Raw genomic sequence first — 21,874 nt, forward strand, 5'->3', positions numbered from 1 at the left:
AAGAGAGTACTGAGTTCAACGAAAGATGTCAATCAAAAAGGAAATTAATTTGAACTTATTTTAGGGGCGGCTCGACTATAAGGCCAATAAAGCAATCGATTGGGGTCCCAATTTTTTAAGAGCCCCATTTTTTCCTTAAAGATGTATTATATATATATAACTCTTGTCTCGATCGAACGAAGTTTTTCAAAATTAAAACAGATAAAATCTTATCTAAGATCAACAATATCTTAAGAGAGATTGAAAGGATTAGCTATATTATCAATTGAAAAGTAATTGTTAGAACAAATCGATTATAGAATAGTAATTAATGACTTTGCATCTAAAAAAGCTAGAAAAGTAAACTTTAAATAAAAATATATATGATGATCTTTCCTTTAAAAAAAAAAAATTGGGGCCTCTCTCTAAAGTGTGGCTTTAGGCCCCCAATGATGTTGAGACGGTCTTGACTTATTAGTCTGTCCGAATAGTTTATAATGAAGTCATGTCCAAACAATTCCTTTAAAATTTGAGTTTATCTCATAATAAAGGAAATTATTCAAGTCAAAAAGTGTTATCGAGATGCTGAAAAAGGACACTAGGCCTCGTACAACGACATAGGCCGCTGCCAATGACATAGGCCGATGTCCAGCAACATAGGCCATCAAAATAGACCGGCGTTCAACGACATAGGCCGACGTCCAGCATCGCTGGGGCAATGACATAGGCCGATGCTAGGCATACGCCCAACGACACTAACACGACGCATAGTGACCTGTCACACAATTAAAGATTTTTTGGGTTGTCAAGTGTGAGGCTGACAATTAGCAACATCCCAAGGGCAAGGTCGCGACACTAAGACGACACATAGTGACATGTCACAATTAAAGGTTTTTTTGGGTTGTCAAGTGCAAGACCGACACATAGTGACATGCCAAGGGCAAGGCCCATGCCGAACGACACTAAGACGAAGTCCAGCGACATAGCCCAACGCACGGTGGATTGCAAGTTGCCTCTGTTGGGGAGCACTTTACCCCAATGTGAGATTTTTCGGCACAAAGTCGAATTTAATTGGGGCCAAATGTGTGTTAAACCTCGAACAATTTCGCACTATTTGAGTCGTAAGTAAACTAACGTAAGCCTAGAGAGGTCATGTAACCCTTATAACGTTAAGGAATACTCTTAACAAGTGCTAAGCAAGTGTCTAAAGGTTCCAGGATCGAGCGAATCGAAGAAATTAAGTTTGTTAGCAATAATCTAGATGAAAGTGTAACTACTACGATAAGAACGAAACAAGTAATGCAAGAATGCAAATTAGCTATAAGGATAAAAGACAAAGAATTAAAAAAATAAAAATAAAAATAAAAAACCGGAGGTACCAGAAAAAGAAAAAAGGAATCTTCAACAGCTATAATTTAGGAATTATCCTACTTTGCATTGTTTTTCTTTATTTTGTCCAAAATTGTGTCAAAATAAAATTTTAAAAAGAAGGTATGGACAGATTTCACGTCGTAAATGTCATCAAAGGAAACAAACCGGTTCAAAGAAAGAAACAAATTTATTTGATCTGCATGAAGATATTACTTTATTTGCTTAAGCATCTATAGCTGGCAATGGGTGCAAAAAATAAATTAAATTGCATGTATCCATGACAATATATAGCAGGCAATTATGCATTTGAAACTTTGAATCCATCCCATTTTCACGTCAAGAAACAGAATCATAACCATTTTTGGGCAAACATTAATGAACTCCATAGAGATTTCTTAAATCCCTCTAATACAGTCTATATATAAAAAGTATATCTTCTCATAACACCATACAACCATTCAAATTTCCAAAGAAAAAAAAATACAAAATTTTCTCCATGGAAAATAATCATAAAGATTTAGCATACATTGAAAAAGGAGAAATATGGGAGAAATTTGATGGTGAAGTAGAGGAACAGTCCCCTGTTGAAGAAGTTCGTTTAACAGTACCAACAAATGATGATCCTAGTGTCCCAGTATGGACATTTCGAATGTGGTTTTTAGGGATTATTTCTTGTGCACTTTTATCATTTATCAACATTTTCTTCAGTTACAGGCAGAATCCACTTATTATCACCATGATAACTGCACAAGTCGCGTCGTTACCATTAGGTAGACTCATGGCAAAGGTACTTCCATCGAGGAAGTTCCGTTTGCCAGGATTTGGATTAAGCGAATTTTCGCTTAATCCAGGTCCTTTTAGCGTGAAAGAACATGTATTGATTTCAATTTTTGCTAATGCTGGTGCTGGATTTGGTGGTGGAACTGCTTATGCTATTGGTATTGTGGATATTATTAAGGTCTTTTATCACAGGAAAATCTCCTTCTTGGCTGGTTGGATCCTTGTCATCACTACTCAGGTTCATTTCTTCATCCGTTATGTGTCTTGATTTGTTTGGCACAATTAGACTTGACATGGAATTCACGAAAGTTAATTAAAAAGAATTTTGGACCAATAAGCTGACAATATTGTCGTATGTGACTCCTGGCATGTGTCGTGTGGCAAAATATGAATTTAGAAGTTCTTTAATTTTTTTATTTTTTTTTTAAAATATATGTAAAAGAGTGTTAGTACCAAACAAATTGGAATTAGCGATGGATAATTTCTACCACTAAATAGCAAATATCCATTGTTAATTCAATTTAGGGACGAATTAAAAAAAAAAAAAAAAAACTTGTTAGTTACGGGGATATTTACCGATAGAATTCGTAACTAATTCTTGTTTTTTATGTAGTGATTTTATTTGTATTGATGACATTTTACAATCGTTCAGGTTCTCGGATATGGTTGGGCTGGTATCATGAGGAAGTATGTGGTAGAGCCTGCCGAAATGTGGTGGCCATCTACCCTTGTTCAAGTCTCTATTTTCAGGTAATTAAGAACTAGTAAAAAAAAAAAATTGCACCCTCTAGTGAAAGAGTCCTTAAATTTTAATTTTAAGTGGGTCTAAGTATTTTTATCAACTCCAATATTCTTATTTCACTTTTCAAAAATGAAATAGTAGACACTGTCTTAGAATCTGTAAAACATGATAGGAAAAGTGTTTTACCTGCCCCTTTATTTAGACATGAGTTTGAATACTCATACCAGAGGCGGAGGTAGAGTATTACTTGTGAGTTCAGATAAATCCACTAGCTTTTGCATAGAAGCTTCCATTAAGTATGTACAAATACTTAATTGCGAACCCAATACCTAAACAATCAAGTTTTGAGCACATAAATTTCAAACTCTGTCCCCCGCCTTTGCTCGTTACTTTGCTTCTATTTTCTTTTTGTCATTCAATAATCTATACATATCAGAACAAATTATGGTTCTTGATGACATTTTGCAGGGCATTACATGAGAAAGACAACAGTGGCAATTACTCTAGAGGAAAGTTCTTTTTAATAGCAATGATTTGTAGTTTCACTTGGTACATCATTCCTGGATACCTCTTCAAAACTTTGTCAACAATCTCTGTGCTCTGTTTGGCATTTCCCAAATCAGTTTTAGCCCAACAACTCGGGTCAGGCCAATATGGGCTTGGCATTTTATCTTTCACTTTTGATTGGTCAGTCATTGTGTACTTAACCAGTCCACTCGTCACTCCATTTTTTGCCATTCTCAACATTTGGGCTGGCTATGTTATAATAGTCTACATGATGATTCCTGTAGCCTACTGGGGTTTTAACCTCTACAATGCCAAAAATTTCCCGCTTTTTTCGACTGATTTATTCGATGCCCATGGGCAGATATACAATGTATCAGCCATTGTCAATAACAAGTTTGAGTTAGACAGTGTTGCATATGAGAAGCAAGGACGAATAAATCTCAGCATCATGTTTGCTCTTTCATATGGGCTCAGTTTTGCAACAATCGTCGCTACCCTTACACATGTCATCTTGTTCAATGGGAAGTAAGTGAAAATTGTATTTGGTTGCACTTACCTGATTGTATCAAGTTACTATAAGATGTATGATCACAAGTTATGTTGCATGCATCGTTCAATGCCATTGCATAAGTGTCAAATTCTTTAGAAATGCATTATTTTTTCAAGGATCCGAGCAACATAGATAACAAGTATAAAAGATCACATTTACTAGACTAATGTTGAAATTTTTATAATTGAATAGGGAAATATATAGCCGATTTCGTGCTTCATACAAAGGGAAAATAGATATTCATACAAGGCTTATGAGGAAGTATGATGATATTCCTTCATGGTGGTTCCACACGATCCTTGCTCTTTCATTTGCTCTGTCCCTCCTACTCTGCACTGTCTTGAAATCAGAGGTTCAGCTACCATGGTGGGCACTCATTTTCGCTTGCGCGATTGCCCTTATTTTCACTCTACCAATAAGTATCATTCAAGCCACAACAAACAATGTAAATGAATTATTTGTTTAATTTGCCCCTTTTCCCACTCGCTTCACTAACCAAAATTTAATTTTCCCAATATCTCAACCGTAGTATGTCCATTTTATGACAGGCACCAGGACTAAATGTCATCACAGAGTATATTATGGGACTAATATACCCAGGGAAACCAATAGCCAATGTTTGCTTCAAAACATATGGTTATATTAGCATGTCTCAGGCTGTTTCTTTTCTCCAAGATTTTAAGCTTGGTCATTATATGAAGATTCCTCCGAGATCAATGTTTATGGTTCAGGTATTACTTTAGTAAAAATGAACAATTCTTGACTTCTTTTTTCTTTTAGAACCAATTTATAGCCTGTTGGGCAAAATTTCCAAAATCGGCTTCTTATGTAAAGTGGTTTTTGACAAAAATGCTTGAAAAAGTATTTTTAAAGAGTAACAATTTGTGTTTGACTTTTACCAATATTAGAACAACCATTTGTGCTTGAACAACATCTTCTACCTATTGTCTCCTTAAATCTTGGTCAAATACCTCAATTCTCTAAAATAAACATATTAAAAGAGAATAAGCACTTTTAGCTTACCAGAAGCTTGGTCAAACAGACTAGTGATCCTTTTTCTTTGATTTCATTTTTCAAATTTGCTCTCTGACATCTGATTTTACTATCCATTTTCAGCTAGTTGGAACCTTCATTGCTTCAACAATCAACATGGCAACGGCGTGGAATATGCTAACACAAGTCCCGTACATATGTCAATTGGATTCACTCCCTAAAGGCAGTCCATGGACTTGTAGAGGTGACCATGTTTTCTATGATGCATCAGTTATCTGGGGTTTAGTAGGACCAAAGCGATTTTTCGGCCCTCTAGGAAACTATGGTGCATTAAATTGGTTCTTCTTTGGAGGCGCAATAGCTCCAACATTAGTGTGGCTACTGCACAAATCATTCCCAAAACATAGTTGGATCAAACTTATAAATATCCCTGTATTACTTGGAGCAACAGCGGCAATGCCACCAGCTAACACTTTGAATTTCAATAGTTGGATTGTGGTTGGATTTGTGTTCAATTTCTTCATTTTTCGATACAGAAAGAAGTGGTGGCAGAGATACAATTATGTTCTTTCTGCAGCATTGGATGCTGGATTGGCTTTTATGGGAGTTTTCATATATCTGTTTTTTGGACTTACAAATCATGATAACATCAGTTGGTGGGGAAATGTTGGAGAATACTGTGATTTGGCTAATTGTCCAACTGCCAAAGGAATTCAAGTTGATGGTTGTCCATTGCTTTGATCATTAATCTCTACTTATAGTATTGTTAAAGTTAAATTTCGGCTAATGTTTTTAGAAGTATTATTTGGTCTTTGGCCATGTATATATGATGTGACAACAATGGGTTTGATATTTCAACTATTGTGTGTATTTTTAATTTTAATTATGCTGTTATATATATATTTTGTCTTCTGAAAACATATTACTCCTATTTGGGTACGAGAAGACAATCACATTGGAACAAACAACCTAAATTAAGTGATTCATTTCTCCCAATTTTCATAAAGAAATCAGACAATCAGTCCAGAAATCAAAGTGTAGTAGCACTTTACTTCCCAGTCTGCAAAACTTCAAATTGATACACCATACAAGAATGACAAGTTATATACAAGTTCATACGGGAGAATTCAACAATTAAGATAAGTGGCTTCGCCTTTCTTTATCGATTTCACAGGGCAATTTCCCTACATTTTGTAAACCAAAATAGGTAAAAGAAAAAAAAAAGAAAAAAAACAAGAAACTAAAAAGTTGGACAACCATCAATAGATATGCCCTTTGCTGTAGGGCAAGATGCTACATCACAATGCTCAGGGTCATTATTTCCCCACCAATTTATGCTTCTATTCTCCATCCCCACACTAAAATAGAGCATCACAGCCATAAATGCAACTCCGGCATCTAAGGCCGCTGAAAGTATATAATTATACCTCTGCCACCATTTCTTCCTGTACCTGAAAACAAAAAAGTTGAAAATCGTCCCGACTAAAATCCAAGAATTGTAGTTTAGTGCAGTTGCTGGTGGCATCAAAGCTGTTGCTCCAAGAAGCACAGGAAGGTTAATGAGGGGTATCCACATCTGTTTAGGGAACGATTTGTGTAGTAACCATACTATAACTGGCCCAAGCATTCCTCCAAGAAAGAACCAGTTTAGTGCTGAGTAATTGCCAAGATGGCCAAATATCCGCTTAGGACTCACGAGACCCCAAATGACTGATGCATCAAAGAAGACGTGATCACTGGGGCAAGTCCAAGGGCTGTTGGAAAATTTATCCTGGTGACATATGTTGTCAATAGATCCCAAGAGCCACCATGCGACGCCTAGGTTAACTGTTCCTGCAATTATGGTTCCAATAAACTGGAACAGAGAGAACGTCAAGTGGTGATTCTAAAAGTAAGGAACCACGCTAGTGAAAAGGTACGAGTTAAAATCCATCTTGATATCTGTTGGAAATAGCTATTGCGTCGGGTCCATCCATAAGGGGTGCTAATTAACCCGTTAGCCCATTCACTTGTCCTATAACATATAAATACACCATTATGGGTGTTGGAAAAGATGGTTTTTCACATTAATATGACGGTTGCGATTAGTTTTACAAAGAAAACGCTCTACATCTTTTGAGGGTTCTTAAACTGTGGAAGCAAGGGAACCCATCCGCTTCGTGAGGATGGACACGAGTCATGGTTGTTGCAGATTCGCTTCCACTAAGGAGAAACCCGTAGGTCTCCCAACTAGCATCTAATCGATTTACTACAATATCCAATTACACGTTCCGGTTCTGACAGTATTTTTGTGTCTTCCGAACTTTTGCATCATCTGATTTAATTTTCACATTTTTGAGCTTTTGCACTCTCTACCATAAATTAGTAACTTTAACACTTTAGAATTTGGAAGGTTGTGGCAGATTTACAAGCTAGGTTGAAGTATTTAGCATGTCTAGAACTATGCATAACTGATCATGGATAAAATTGTACCTGAACTAAAAACATTGACCGCGGAGGTATCTTCATATAATGACCAAGCTTGAAATCACTGAGAAAGGAGATTGCTTGTGTCATGCTCATATAGCCATAGGTCTTGAAGCACACATTCGCAATAGGTCTTCCAGGATATATCACCCCCATGATGTATTCAGAGATTATGTTTAGTCCTGGAGTCTAATGTAACGAATCAATACACAAAAACAATCAGTCGTTTGGAACTTTTCGGCCATATCAGATAATCAAAGAGAAGGCTATATCAGCATTTCGATCAATTACCTGATTAGTGGTTGCAGTAATGATGCTGATGGGAAGGGTGAATATGAAAGCAAGTGCAGCTGCGAGGAGGAGTCCCCAGAAAGGCATCTGAACTTCATTCTTCAGGAAGATGGTAAGGGCGAGCGATACCAGAATTGTCACGAGAAGAAGCAAGTAAAACCACCACTGGGGTATGTCTTTGTATCTTCTCATCAGCCTCGTGTGGACATCAACCTTTCCCTCTGAGGAAGCTCGATAGCGTTGGTAAATCTCTCTTCATGAGATACAGGTTCATACATACACAAATTCATCAGTCGACTTAAAATAGGAGGCAAAATACAATCTAATTCCAACAAAACTACCACGACAAGACTAATGTGCATACTAACAATAAATGTGAAATGTTGGGCTTGGACCATATAAAAAAGGGCTTTGTTTTTCATTTTTGGCCCGTCAGCTGAAATTAATTAGGGGCGCTAGCTGAAATATACAAAACATATACACTAATTATATATTTATATATAAATAATATATGTATATAAGATGTATATTATATAAATTTATCTTAAATATACAATGCATATACGTTTATCAGCTATTATTTTTTTGGAAGGTCCAAAAAGGTAATTATCCAAGGAAAGCTCACAAATTTAAACCAAGTAGAATTGCTTATGGAAAGGAAAATGAGGAGAATATTACCTTCCATAAAACAAGGCGACGTGAGTAAGAGTCGATGCAATGGTGGCAAATCCAAATCCATAAGTGAGAGTAAAGAAAAGGCTCAGGTTTATTCTCCCTTGCTTCTTGTACTCGGCTAGATCTATATTAAATTGGTTATTCACAATCCGTGTTATGTTATACTCCTGACCTTGTGCAGTGAACAAGTCAGAGGAATATAAAGGGAAGTTTTTGGCATTGTAGACATTGAACCCCCAGTAGGATATAGGAATCACTACATACATTATCAAGGCATAGCCAACAAAGACATTGGCTATTGCAAAGAATGGACAAATAAGAGGACTGAATAAGAATGAAGCTACAGTGGCCCAGTCTAACGTAAACGCCCCGACTCCTAGGCCATTTAGACCTGATCCGATTTGTTGAGCTGTGACGGAGTTTGGATATGCCCAACATACCCATGAAATACTTGATAGGGCTTGGAATATATAACCGGGGAATATGTACCATGAAAAACTGCATACTAATGCTATCACAAAGAACTTTGCACGGGACATAGGCCGCTTTTTTCCATTGCCATTCACAATTTCATTGTCATCTTCCTCTTTTTCATGTAGTGCCCTGTAAAATTAATCACTTTGTCAAGAGTGCTTGTTAGCTAAATAACTACTCAAAAATATTACTGTACTATATAAACACTGCATACCCTTTCATACATCATCGACTTGCTTATTATTTTCATTTTACAAATTTTTCCAAATTCAAAGCAGAGATTTTATCCATATGTTGATCGGTGATGCAAAATCAGCATGAGTTTCATTTATTTATGAATGACATGGTGGTAACATGAGTTAGTAAATACCATTTACTTTTCTAATCTGGTCCTTAATGATGTAAACTTGATAAATAAACTAAATCACCATCTAAACTCTTGTATATGAGTTATGACGCGTATTATATATGTGTATATAATAAATTTTTATATTTTATATGTGTCTTACAATTTTTTCTTGAATAAAACAACCAATACAAGGAACCTTAGAAGACAAAAAGAAAAATAATTTAAAATTAGATGACACTATATATGATTGTGTCCATAAGTCATGTATGGCAAGGAGAAAAGTTCATAGGCCTTATGGTATTTTCTTTTTGGTTTGTTTTTCGAATCGCATGCAAAAGTGTAGACAACTTATCAGTTATCATAATTCATGGCCCAGTTAGTGATTGTCAGCATCTTGTTTTTTTCTTTATTTTCAAGTGATTGTCAATATCTAATAATTGGAAAGAGATAGTTCACCATAAAGACACAGACAACATTGAAAACTAAGTTTTGTATTACTATATCACGCTTTTTCGCCCTTTTTCGCCCTTTTTTCACCACTCCATTTAAGAAAATACAATACAATTGGACTCAACAACAAGCTACATATCCTGATAAGCTATGAAATTAAATTAATCAGTAAGGTGCATTGGTTTAGGGTACAAACTTTTTAATTTCTTCTTTAATTTTCCCTCTAGCTTTTCTGTTTTTTTTTGTGGGAATTCTTTTCTCCGAAGATATTCGTGTTCGATTAAACCGAAGACAATTGGCTAACTATTCAAAATAATAATAATAATAATAATAATTTTAGAAAACAACGATTATATGAAAAAGGTTTCAGAATAAGATTCTCAATCCACAATAATTTTCAACTAAGAAGAAATAAAAGTGTGACATTATCATATTGCAATTTGCAGCTTGTAATTATTTTATTGGATAAGTATAAATTATTAAAAAAAAAAAAAAGTATGTAAAGAAAGAAAAACGCACCGAAAAAGTGAGATCTGAACAAGTGTACTGGGCCACCACATATGTGCCGGCTCAACTACGTATTTCCTTAAAAGCCCAGCCCAACCGTATCCCAAAACCTGCCAAAATCCACAATTACGTGCACATGAGTCATCAATATTTAGTACTCCATTTACCGAAGGAATACGAAAAGCCAAGTTATGTAAACACTTGTATAAATTGGACCGATACAACTATCAATATTTTGCTTTTAAAATGACAAATGAATAAAAAGATAAAGGGTAAATATATTTGGCACAATCACAAATGGCATAACTTGGCACAATTCCACTTTTTTAGGGGTATTAATGTAATTTCACATGGCATTTGAGAGTGTACCAGTAAATTTCTCTTTTTTCTATTCCATTGATACTCTTCCTAAAAAGTTAGAGGGAAAATTCAAAATAATTCAAATTTTACTCTCTCTTTCTTGAAGACCATAATTAATTACTTTTTCTTCCCAATAACATTTAACAAGAAAAATGTGGAATACACCTATTCCAAGTACATAATTATAGTAATAAAAAGTAAGAGGAATCAAAAAAAAAAAGTACATATTTACATGCCTATTTTTTTTTTTAAATACGACTCGAAAAATATCTTCATTGGATAAATCATATAATTATCATATGCAACATATTGTTGACATGTTGAAAAAATTCAAGCTCAATCCAATGGCTAAGGGATTTTTTCTTCCTTCTTATAATAATCGTGGCGGTAATCAGATTTTTCTCACTAACTTTGTACCGGCTAATAAGACTGATGGTTTTCAATATAATAGAAGGGTATCGATTTCGCTTTTTTTTTTATTCTGATTAAAATTGTTTGTTTTTTTTTTTGGGGGGGAAATTGATGTTTTTGCCTGTTTTGTTTTATGGGTCGATTCAAAATTGAATTAGTGCAAATTAACTAAGATTAGATTAGGATTGAGTAAAAAAAAATTGCTAAGAGTTGATTTAATTTCGTCAATTTAAAAAAAAAATGTATGTAACAAGTAGTCAACACTATGGTTGGGACGAAAAAATGAATCAACTAGAACATAATCTAATCTAAAACCTAACATTCTCTTCTCTCTCTACACGGAGGCTTGAGGCGTAGCCATTGCTGCCACAGCTAGTTGACTTTAACTAAAACATTAAATTATCGCAATTTAGCTAAAATTAGCTATAATTGAGTAATAATTAGGAAGTTTTGATTTAATTCAATAACTTTAAAAAAAATGTGGATGTAATAAGTGTTCAAACACTATGGTTGACTTTAATTGAAATATAGGATTGATTCAATTTAGCTAAGTATTATATAAGATTACGTAAAACAAGTTGATAACTATTGATTCAATTTCATCAAAAAAAAAAACAAAAAAAATGGATGTAAGAGTTTGTCAAAATTATGGTTGACTTTAATTGAAACATTAAATTATCTCAACTTACCTAAGTATTAGATATAATTAAGTAGCAATTAGTAAATTTAGATCTAATTTAATCAATAAAGCAATGGATGTAACAAGTACTCAACACTATGATTGACTTTGATTGGAATATTGAATTGCTTCAATTCACCTAAGTATTATATAAGATTGACTAACAATTAGCAGCTTTTGATTTAATTCTATCAATTTTAAAAGAAAAAAGAAAATGTAATTAGTAGTCAGTACTATGATTGACTTTAACTGAAACATTGAATTATCTCGATTAGTTATGTATTAAATGGAAAAAAGTAACAATGAGCAACTTTAGATCTAATTCAATCAATTTTTTTTTTCAAAGAGTGGATGTAAAAAGTAGTCAACACTACGGTTGACTTTAATTGAAACAATGAATTATCGTAATTTAGCTGAGTCTTATATAGAATTGACTAGCAATTAGTAAGTTTATATCTAATTCAATCAATAAAATAGTGGATGTAACAGGTAGTCAATATTATGATTAACTTTAATTGAAATATTGAATTGCTTCAATTTAGCTAAGTATTATATAAGATTGAATAACAATTAGCAACTTTTGATTTAATTCAATCATTTTTTAAAAGTAGATATAGCAAGTAGTCAATACTATGACTGACTTTAATTGAAACATAGAATTATCTCAATTAGTTAAGTATTAAATAGAACTGAGTAGAAATTAACAAGTTTAGATCTAAATCAATTAACTTAAACAAAAATAAAGGATGTAACAAGTAGTCAACACTATGGTCTACTTTCATTAAAACATTGAATTCCTTCAATTTAGCTAAGTATTATATAGGATTGAATAACAATTTGCAACTTCTAATTTAATTCAATCAATTTTTTTTCTTAAAAGTAGATGTAACAAATAGTCAATATTATAATTGACTTTAATTGGAACATTGAATTATCTCAATTAGATAAGTATAAAATAGAATTGAGTAACAGTGACCAAGTTTAGATCTAATTCAATCAATTTAAACAAAAAATGTAGTTGTAGCAAGTAGTCAACACTATGGTTGGTTTTAATTGAAATATTGGATTACTTCAATTTAGCTAAGCATTATATAGGATTGAGTAACAATTAGCAACTCTTAGTTTAATTCAATCAATTTTTTTAATAAAAAAGTAGACGCAACAAGTAGTCAATATATGGTTGACTTTAATTGAAAAATTGAGTTATCTCAATTAGTCAAGTATTAAATAAAATTGAGTAACAATTGACAAGTTTTGATCTAATTTAATCACTCTAAAAAATAATGAATGTAACAAGTCATCAACAATATGATTAACTTTAATTAAAACATAAAAATTATCTCAATTTAACTAAGTTCGATAGAATTGAGTAGCAATTAGTAAGTTTAGATCCAATTCAATCAATAAAATGGTGTATGTAACAAGTAGTCAACACTATGATTGATTTTAATTGAACAATTGAATTACTTCAATTTAGCTAAGTACAGGATTGAGTAACAATTAGCAACTTTTGATTTAATTCAATCAATTAAAAAAAAGTAGATGTAATAAGTAGTAAATACTATCGTTGACTTTAATTGAAATATGAATTATCTCAATTAGTTAATTATTAAATAGAATTGAGTGACAATTAGCAAGTTCATATCTAATTCATTCAATTTAAACAAAAATAGTGGATGTTACGAGAGTTAACACTATGATAATGGTTGACTTTGATTGGAATATTTAATTATCTCAATTTAGGAAAGTATTAGATATGATTGAGTAACAATTAACAAGTTTTGATTTAAGTCAATTATTTTTTAAAAATATGGATGTAACAAGTAGTCAACACTATGGTTGACTTTAATTGCAATATTAAATTATCTCAGTTTAGTTAAGCATTAGATAGGATTGACTAACAATTAGCAAGTTTTGATTTAATTCAATTTTTTTTAATAGACGATGTAACAAGTGGTGTCTCTTCGTAGACATTCGATAAAACTGAAACGATACAAAGAGACGTAACAAGTAGTCAACACTATGATTGACTTTAATTGAAGTTGAATTTTCTCAATTTAGCTAAGCATTAACCATTGTTAAGTAAAAGTTTTCCCAAATGTTGATTCAATTCAATCATTTTTTATTTTATATAAAATAAGTGGATATGACAAGTAGTCAAACACTATGATTGACTTTAACTGAAATGTTGAATTATCTTAGTTTTTCTAAGAGTTAGATAAATTTGAGTACCAATTAGCGAGTTTTGATTTAATTCCATCATTTTTTTAAAAAGGATGTAACAAGTAGTCAACACTATGGTTGACTCTAATTGAAATATTAAATTATCTCAAATTAGCTAAGTATTAGATATGATTAAGTAATAGTTATCGGCTTTTAATTTAATTCAATCAACTTTAAAAAAAAAAAATGAATGTAACAAGTAGTTGACATTGTGATTGGCTTTAATTAAAACATTGAATTATCTCAATTTGTTGAGCATTAGATAGGATTGGATCGAATAAATATTTTGTAAGTGCTGATTTAATTAAATTAATTTAAGAAAATAAAAAAAATAGTGAATGTAACAATTAGTCAACACCGAGTTGACGTTAATGGAAACATTGAATTATCTCAATTTAGCTAAGTATTAGATAGAATTGAATAACAATTAGCAAATTTCGATTTACTTCAATCATTTTTTTTTTAAATAGTGGGTTTAACAAGTAGTCACACTATTGTTGACTTTGGATTAAAGATTTATTCTAGCAAGAATTTAGATAAGTATTACATATAATTGAGGAACAATTAGCAAGTTTTAATTTAATTCAATCAATTTAAAAAAAAATGACAAAAATTGGATGAAACAAGCAATCAACACTATGATTGACTGTAATTGAAATGTTGAATTACTTCAATTTAGCTAAATATTATATAGGATTGAGTAAATATTTTTACTAAATTTTGATTCAATTCAATCATTTATTATATAAAATAAATGCAATTTCGTCAAAAAATTAGACAATTTTTGTATGTAATTTAGGACTTTTTTTTTAATATTGTTTAAACGATATTTATAGGGTACATTAACTTGTAGTTTGTATTGATAGACCGTATATATAAGTTGACCAAATAACTAAATTAGGTGTATGTATAATTTTTTTCTTTTTTTTAAACAAACCACTAAGTAGACTTAGTGGATATTTTATTAGAAATCAAACAAAAAGAAACGTAAAACAAAAGAGTCTTAAAACAACAAACAAAAACAAATGATAGCTAAGAAGCCTACCAAAAAAGCTTTCTAGGTCCATGCTATGTATGTATAAAATATATAAAAACACTAGAGGGAGATAAATTTATGGATTCTAGGTATTGGAAGAATGAAAAGCTTAAGCATGTTACGTGTAATAATTGTTTTGTCTTGAAGGGAAAAACTTTAGAGGGAAATAGCACTTATTGGAGCCAAATCTTCATTAAGAGTAACTAGGACTTTTTAATAGGGTTGTACCAAGTTATGCCATTTTGGGTTGTGCCAAATAGCAGCACCCAAAGATAAAACATCTCAATATATAAAGTGTTACCCCCTCTAGATCAAAAAAAAGTCCACTAAGCCATTTGTACACCACTTAAAAAATTACTAACTCCAAAAAATAAATATGTAAATTGACTAAACTACCCTTAATTAAATATGCATTGTGATTTGATCACATAACACTTAATATGGAAAAATATGAAAAGATAAGGTTAATTGTTTCTTAATTTAATAAGTGTACATTTTTTTTACCCAAGAAAAAAGGCTATGTGGACATTTTTTTTTATCAGGAGGAATTACTTATCATAGTCCTCTGAAAAGGAGGAGGTTTGACCTCTTTTAATAAAATGAAAAAAGTTCATAAGAATAATGATAGAAGAAATTAGGGAGAATTTGACAAAAGATTTTAATTAAAAATGAGTGAAGTTTGAAATTTATAAAGAAGGAAGAAAGGAATCTAGCATGTCAAAATTCACGCTATCGGTTATAGCTACAATAAAATAGTACTATATTCAATCATACTTGACAAGATACAATAAACCAAAACGTAATTAAATAGGCATTTGGACATAGATTTGGTCGAGATTTGAAAAAATTAAATTAAATTAAAGTTGAAAAATAATACATTATTTAAAAGTTAAAGTGGTGTTTGAACATATATATAACAACTTGAAAAACAGTTGTATGTGAGTGAAGTTTTACGAGGGAAAATCTTTTTTTTGCTGAAAAACTAGTTATGACTCGTCTTCAAAAATTAATCGAAAAATCAATAGACTGTATAATCAATAATATTTTTAATTTTATTTTAAAAAATCTATGGGCCTAACGGCTTCCAAGTTATGCTCAATAATGAGCCTGTTTGGATGGATTTATGCCTATAAACTGTTTGCAGCTTATAAGCTAAAAAAAAATAAGTTGGGTAGTCTAATTTATTTTTTTTGGCTTATAAGCTGTTTTCAGCTTATAAAATGCTTTAGATAAGCTAAGTCAAATGGGCCCAATTATTTTTTTGAGCTTATTTTAAGCACAAAATGACTTTAAGCTGGCCAATCAAACACTCAAAAAAACTGAAAACAACTTATAAGCCAATCCAAACGGGCTCAATATTCCCTCGTCTGTGGACCCACCCTCCAGCACCACTCTCTCTCTCTCCACGCCCCTATTCTCTTCTCTACTTTCTTTTCTTGTTTTACTTCTCTCTCTCTCCCTCTGTACTCTCCTTCCCCAAGTACTCTTATCATATCTCTTTCTTTTTTTTCCCTCCCTGAAAAGAAAATTGAATTTTTCTCCTCTTCAATTCTTTATTTCCCTTCTACTAAGAAAATGAAAACCTGTTAGATTTATAAGGGTGCTTGATTCAAATATATATATATATATATAAGGGTGTCTCCCAAACCTTCATGAGTCAGCATTAAGGGTGTTTACAATTTGGTTAAAATTAAATTGATCCAGATCGCAAATCAATTAAATAAATTGATAATTATTTAGAGTTGATTTATTGTGGTTTTAAATTCTTAAAAACCTGATATTATTTGGTTTAGGTGGTAATCTATTGATGTAGTAGACTTTTTTCATGGGTTGGTTTAAGTCGATTTTTGATTAAAACAAAAATCAAATTGATGTAGTCAAATTTTTAATTATTAAATCAAATTAAATCAAATATAATGCATATCCATCTGTATGGTTTTTATCGGTTTGGCTCAGTGTTTTAAGAAATCTAATGATATTTCTCTTTTTCATTTTTGTTTTCCTACTATTAGGGAAGACTTTTTCATTTCTTTGGTTAAGCACCTTATAAATTAACAGGTTCTCATTTTCTAAATTAGAAGGGAAATAAATAATTGAAGAGGAGAAAAATTCAATTTTCTTTTCACGGAGGAAAACAATGAAAGAGAAATGATAAGAGTATTTTGGGGAAGGAGATTAGAAAGAGAAAGAGAGAAAGAAGTAAATTAAAAAAAAAAAAAAAAAAAGTAGAGAAGAGAATAGGGGCGTGGAGAGAGAGTGTAGTGCGGGAGGGTGGGGTCCACAGCTCCATGTGTCAAACAACAGCTTGACGTGGTTTGCCTCTCCGGCAATAAAAAATTTCAGTGCCAGTGTCTCCTCAACAAGACAACAACGTTCATTTTTTGCTGTCATGACCCAAATTACCTAACTAAATTTTCATCTTTTACTACATTTCTTCTAATTATGTCGTTAGTTTTTCATTTACTTAGCAGAAAAACAGAGTACATAATATGAAATTAAAGTAGATAATACAGAAAGAAGAAAATTATTAAACCTGTGTAGTAATGATCAGAAGCCAACTAGCACCAAAAGAAATACTCCTTCCATAAAAAGCTTTAATAATATTAACAATTCCAACAGCATAAGCAGACCCATTTCCAAAAGCATACCCAGCATTTGCAAAAATAGTAATAAGTACATGTTCCTTCATGTTAAACGGACCCGGGTTAAGTGAAAACTCTCTTGACCCGAACCCAAGGATCCGAAACTTAGTAGTAGGTAATACAGCTGCCATGAACTGACCAATGGGTAGAGTAGCAACTTGAACGGTTATTTGTGTAATAATAAGCGGTTCTTTTCTGTAAGAGAAGAATTGGTTAAGAAATGAAAGGAGAATGCAAGAGAGTAAACCAAGGATCCACATTCGAAAAGTCCATACGGGTAGGGTCGGGTCATCTGTGTTGGGTACGGTTAAACGGACTTCTTCTATAGGTGAGAGTTCATCTTCGTTTATATCTTCTTGTTTTTGCTGTAATTTGGTTGTTGGGGATTCTATTTCCACTGTTCCCATTTTGGGAAAAATGGAGAAAAATAGAGAGGAAAAGAAAAGAGTGTAGGGAGGGAATTGTATGTGGATTGTGGATAGAAGTAGGCAAGAATGAGGGAAATGGGATGTTACTTTATAGAGGGTACATACAAAAATTTGGTATTGGTTATTTTTTGCAATTTGCAACTTGCAAGATTGGGTAATGATTAAATTGGTGCTAGTTGATTGATGACCTTCCATCGTTAGCTTTAACATACCGTATTATTTATCCGTCTTGATTATTATGTCATTTTTTATTTTTTGAGAGATTATTTGATTAATGTTTGAAGTTAAGTTGTATGATCAGCTTATTAATATTTTAAAATTAAATTTAAATATTTAAAATTTATATGAGAACTCCAAAAATGCTATATTTCATGCAATTTTTTTCATGGAGAATATCTTGTTGGGTGCATAATCCAAAGAACGAAACTTATACAACTTCTCCCAATATTATATATTTTGTACTATTCCTCTTTAGAGCAATCGAAAAAGTCAAAATATGGTTAAACTCTAGGGGTAACTTTATTGGTCAATGCTCCAAAAGAGTAACCAGCTTGGCAAATAAAAGATATTTTTAAAAAAAGAAAAGAACCTAAGATGATGTTCAACAGTTGACACCTTTTTTGGAATCTTTTTCACTAAAAGTGCCTTTAAACACTGGACTAAATTATTTTTTTGAAACAAAATAGTATCACTTCTTAATAATACAGTAGGAGTAATATTTATCGACACATTTATTGTTCTTGCAGAAAACTGATTCTGAGTTTTTGCATTGAATCCACTCGTTGAAAGCAGGGGCAAAACCTAGGCTTAATTTTGAATTTATGGGCTCTATTACTAAAAATAAATAAGTTATTAGCTAGGTTCTTGATAAATTATTTTGCACATATTGAGTTACTAATATTAATACAAGGTCTATATTTAAGCTACTGAGTTATGCTGAATTAATAATGTTGTATTGCCAATTTGGGTTTGGGGGTGGCACGGATGCTGAGTTTGTGCGCTTTTTTTTCACGACTACACATAAATAAAGAAAAGAATTCTTAATACTATGTTTTACGTAGTTGCATGAAACATGCATGTCACTAATTGTTATCGAACTTAGTGAACTCCGAGTAGCAGGCTCTTTGTGGAAGATGGTTGAGAATAAAAAAGAAACAGGGAAATGGAATGACAGAAAGGTTATTAACAACCTCTTGGCCAAAGGTAGGGAAGAAATGTGTCCAAAATAGGCGTTGATTTAGAGGGAAATTGTGACGTATTCGTTCAGCCTTAGCTCTTTTGTCAATCTTGTTCCTTTCAATTGTGTGGTATGATATTTTCTAGGCGATATATTAATTAAATTATGGAGATCAAATGACATGATCTTTCCTTAAGTGAAACGATCGACTAGGTATATATCACCTTATCAATTAAGAGAATGACATTTTTTAAGTTAATTTTTTTAAACACTAAAGATTTAGCTGATTAAAGAAAATAAATGTGGCCATGTAAAACTATACTACAAGAAAGAATAAAGTCCATACGATTCGTAATACCTTTAACTTTTTCCAAAACAGGTCAGAGTCAAATAATATTTGACTCAAGGACTCAATATTATGAATATGTAAAATACAAGATTTTCCAATTAGCCATGTATAAGAAGGAATAAAGTAATGAGGGATCGTTTGGTTAGTGAACAACGAGATTAAATGATGACACAATTATTTAGTAGATATACTTCCATTGGTAAATATTTTGGTTTATGTTAACATTAAAATTGCTATATGGGGTGTAATATCAATCATGTATTTGTTTTAAACTAGATTAGTTAGGATAAACTTTTATTTTCAAATTTAGTCTTGACCTTCTTAAAGGACATTGGAACTAGAAAATCTTTGTCGCTTCAAATAACTGTCTGACTTTGTGTAAGATGGCAAAGTTCCTCGTAAGAAACCAACAGATTTTGCGGTGCAATAATACTAAGCCCTTTGTTCATCAGCCAATTGCTTACATCCCGTACTGGTTTATATTTCAAAGTCAAATGAACAGTTGGTCCAACAAAGCATCTCTTATTTTCCGCGGTCATTATGAGGCATTAATTCAACTTTTCTTTATAACCCACTCTCGACTAAGACCTCATTTATTTTCATTAAGATTAAGACGTCTGAATCTGAATGCACATCTAAATGATTAAGGTGTTGTCTTTAAGTCTGAACATTGAATGATTAAGACTGTTTGTTTTTCAACATCTGAATGTGCATAATATATTTATTTACCCACAATAAATATATAATTCAAATAAAAAAGTAACTAATAATTTAATAAAATAAAATATTATTTGATAAAAAAAATGAAATAGTTATTTGTGCTAATAATGGTGGAGATGTGTTGTAGTGGGGATGGGTGAGTGGTTTTGGGGGGGGGGGGGGAGTAGAGGGTTGGAGGGTTAGGGAGTAGAGGTGGAAAGGGGGGGGGGGGGGTTGAAGGTAGGGGTGGTGATGGGGTAGTGGGTAGTGATGGAGGGTTGGGGTGTGGGGGTGGAGGTGGGGTGGGTGATGGGTAGTGAGGGGTGGGGTGGGGGTGGGGGTGGGTGGTTTGGGTAAAGGTGGGGCGGTGGGGTGGGTGGTGAGGAGTGGCGGTGAGTGGGATTGAGAGTGGGGTGGGGTTGGCGGTTAGGGTAGAGCTAGTGGTATAAATTATTCAAACAAAAATACCTCTTAATGAAATTAAGACTTAATTCAAAATCTTAATGATTAAGACATATTCAGAACTAATAAGTGCTTAGATCTTAATGTTAACAAATACACTCAATGGCCTAACGTCTGAACTATTCAGATTCAAACCTTTACTAAGTGCAAACAAATGAGGCCTAAATCTAACCTTATAGTGTCCTACAAATATCAAGACATCGACCTACGATATTTTTCAACTGAGGTTAGAATTTAGAAACAGTAAATATTAATTGTCGCATAAAATTTTACAGCATAGACATTTGACGGTATGACATAAGTCTTCCTCTCAAGTAGGCGTCGATCTGGCCGCTGTCGCATTGTTTTCGTTCTTTTGTTCTTCTTCTCCCCCCCCCCCCCCCCCCCCCCCCCCCACCCACAACCCCAATTAAAAATCAATCAGTTCGTGGTGGCTTTAACTTTTAGAGTTCTTTTTCTAGGTTTCCACCGTCAGGTACTTTTTTTTTTTTTTTTCAATTTTTCACTCAGGTTAAAGAAAGTTGAACATCCACAACCTTAAAAAATCCTAATTTCGCACTACTTGGACGGTTCAATATCAGTGAACTCTAACTTTGACTCGAATATGTGTGTATAATAAGTCGTATTCCTATCCACTTTAAACGGCCTAATAAACCAACATGGGTTGTGGTAGTTGGTTGGGTCGCTACACCCTTAACAAGAGGATTGGAGTTCAAGCCTAGGAATGAAAAAAACTTGGTGGGACCGCTGTCCTCAAAATGGGCCCTGCAATGCGCGGCGCAATCCAAATTTAGTAGGGCTCCGATCCAATACGAGTACCGTACACGAAAAACAAAAGGAAAAAAGGGCCTAATGATATCTACATTCTACAGATTCCAGGTTGGGGGAGCTTCAATTATTAATACAATGAATTTGACTTATGTAGTTGTGTTTGAGATAGTATTAGTAAATGCTTAAATAATACCAAGATAAATAAACAGTACCAAAATAATGATCGTCCCGAACTTGTCTTCTTAGTTCTTATGACAATTCCCAAAAACCGGCGACTGTCTTTTCTTTTGTTCTCTTTTGTGTTTCTTGATCAACGAACCCAATGTATCAATTCTGACAGAACACATATATAACCCCTTAAATTTCTCACTAAATTTTATTTTAACTTTCGAAATACGGTATGTTTCAATTGATGAGCACAAAAAAATTATTCATACACTGTAGACTCAAAATTTGGATTTTTTTCTCATGCTCTTAAGTATATATTACTTAGATAAGTTAAT

The 21,874-nt window shown here is 32.7% G+C and overlaps 2 protein-coding genes across 2 annotated transcripts; one reads left to right on the forward strand and one right to left on the reverse strand.

Moving 5' to 3' along the window:
• Window positions 1-1,680: 1,680 nt before the first annotated feature.
• LOC132627665 (oligopeptide transporter 4-like) lies at window positions 1,681-6,171 on the forward strand. Its single transcript, XM_060343137.1, has 6 exons — window positions 1,681-2,368; window positions 2,783-2,880; window positions 3,341-3,904; window positions 4,122-4,374; window positions 4,478-4,660; window positions 5,046-6,171. Exons 1-6 carry the CDS (start codon window positions 1,847-1,849, stop codon window positions 5,661-5,663), a joined length of 2,238 nt encoding a protein of 745 aa, XP_060199120.1. The 5' UTR covers window positions 1,681-1,846; the 3' UTR covers window positions 5,664-6,171.
• On the reverse strand, window positions 6,057-17,977 carry LOC132627664 (oligopeptide transporter 4-like). The gene is made up of 6 exons (XM_060343136.1): window positions 17,377-17,977; window positions 10,147-10,244; window positions 8,358-8,957; window positions 7,680-7,932; window positions 7,395-7,577; window positions 6,057-6,777 (listed from the first exon to the last, which is right to left on the reverse strand). Exons 1-6 carry the CDS (start codon window positions 17,890-17,892, stop codon window positions 6,163-6,165), a joined length of 2,265 nt encoding a protein of 754 aa, XP_060199119.1. The 5' UTR covers window positions 17,893-17,977; the 3' UTR covers window positions 6,057-6,162.
• Between the last annotated feature and the right edge of the window lie 3,897 nt (window positions 17,978-21,874).

The sequence above is a fragment of the Lycium barbarum genome, chromosome 2 (assembly GCF_019175385.1).
Source record: "Lycium barbarum isolate Lr01 chromosome 2, ASM1917538v2, whole genome shotgun sequence".
In the NCBI taxonomy this organism is placed as follows: Eukaryota; Viridiplantae; Streptophyta; class Magnoliopsida; order Solanales; family Solanaceae; genus Lycium; species Lycium barbarum.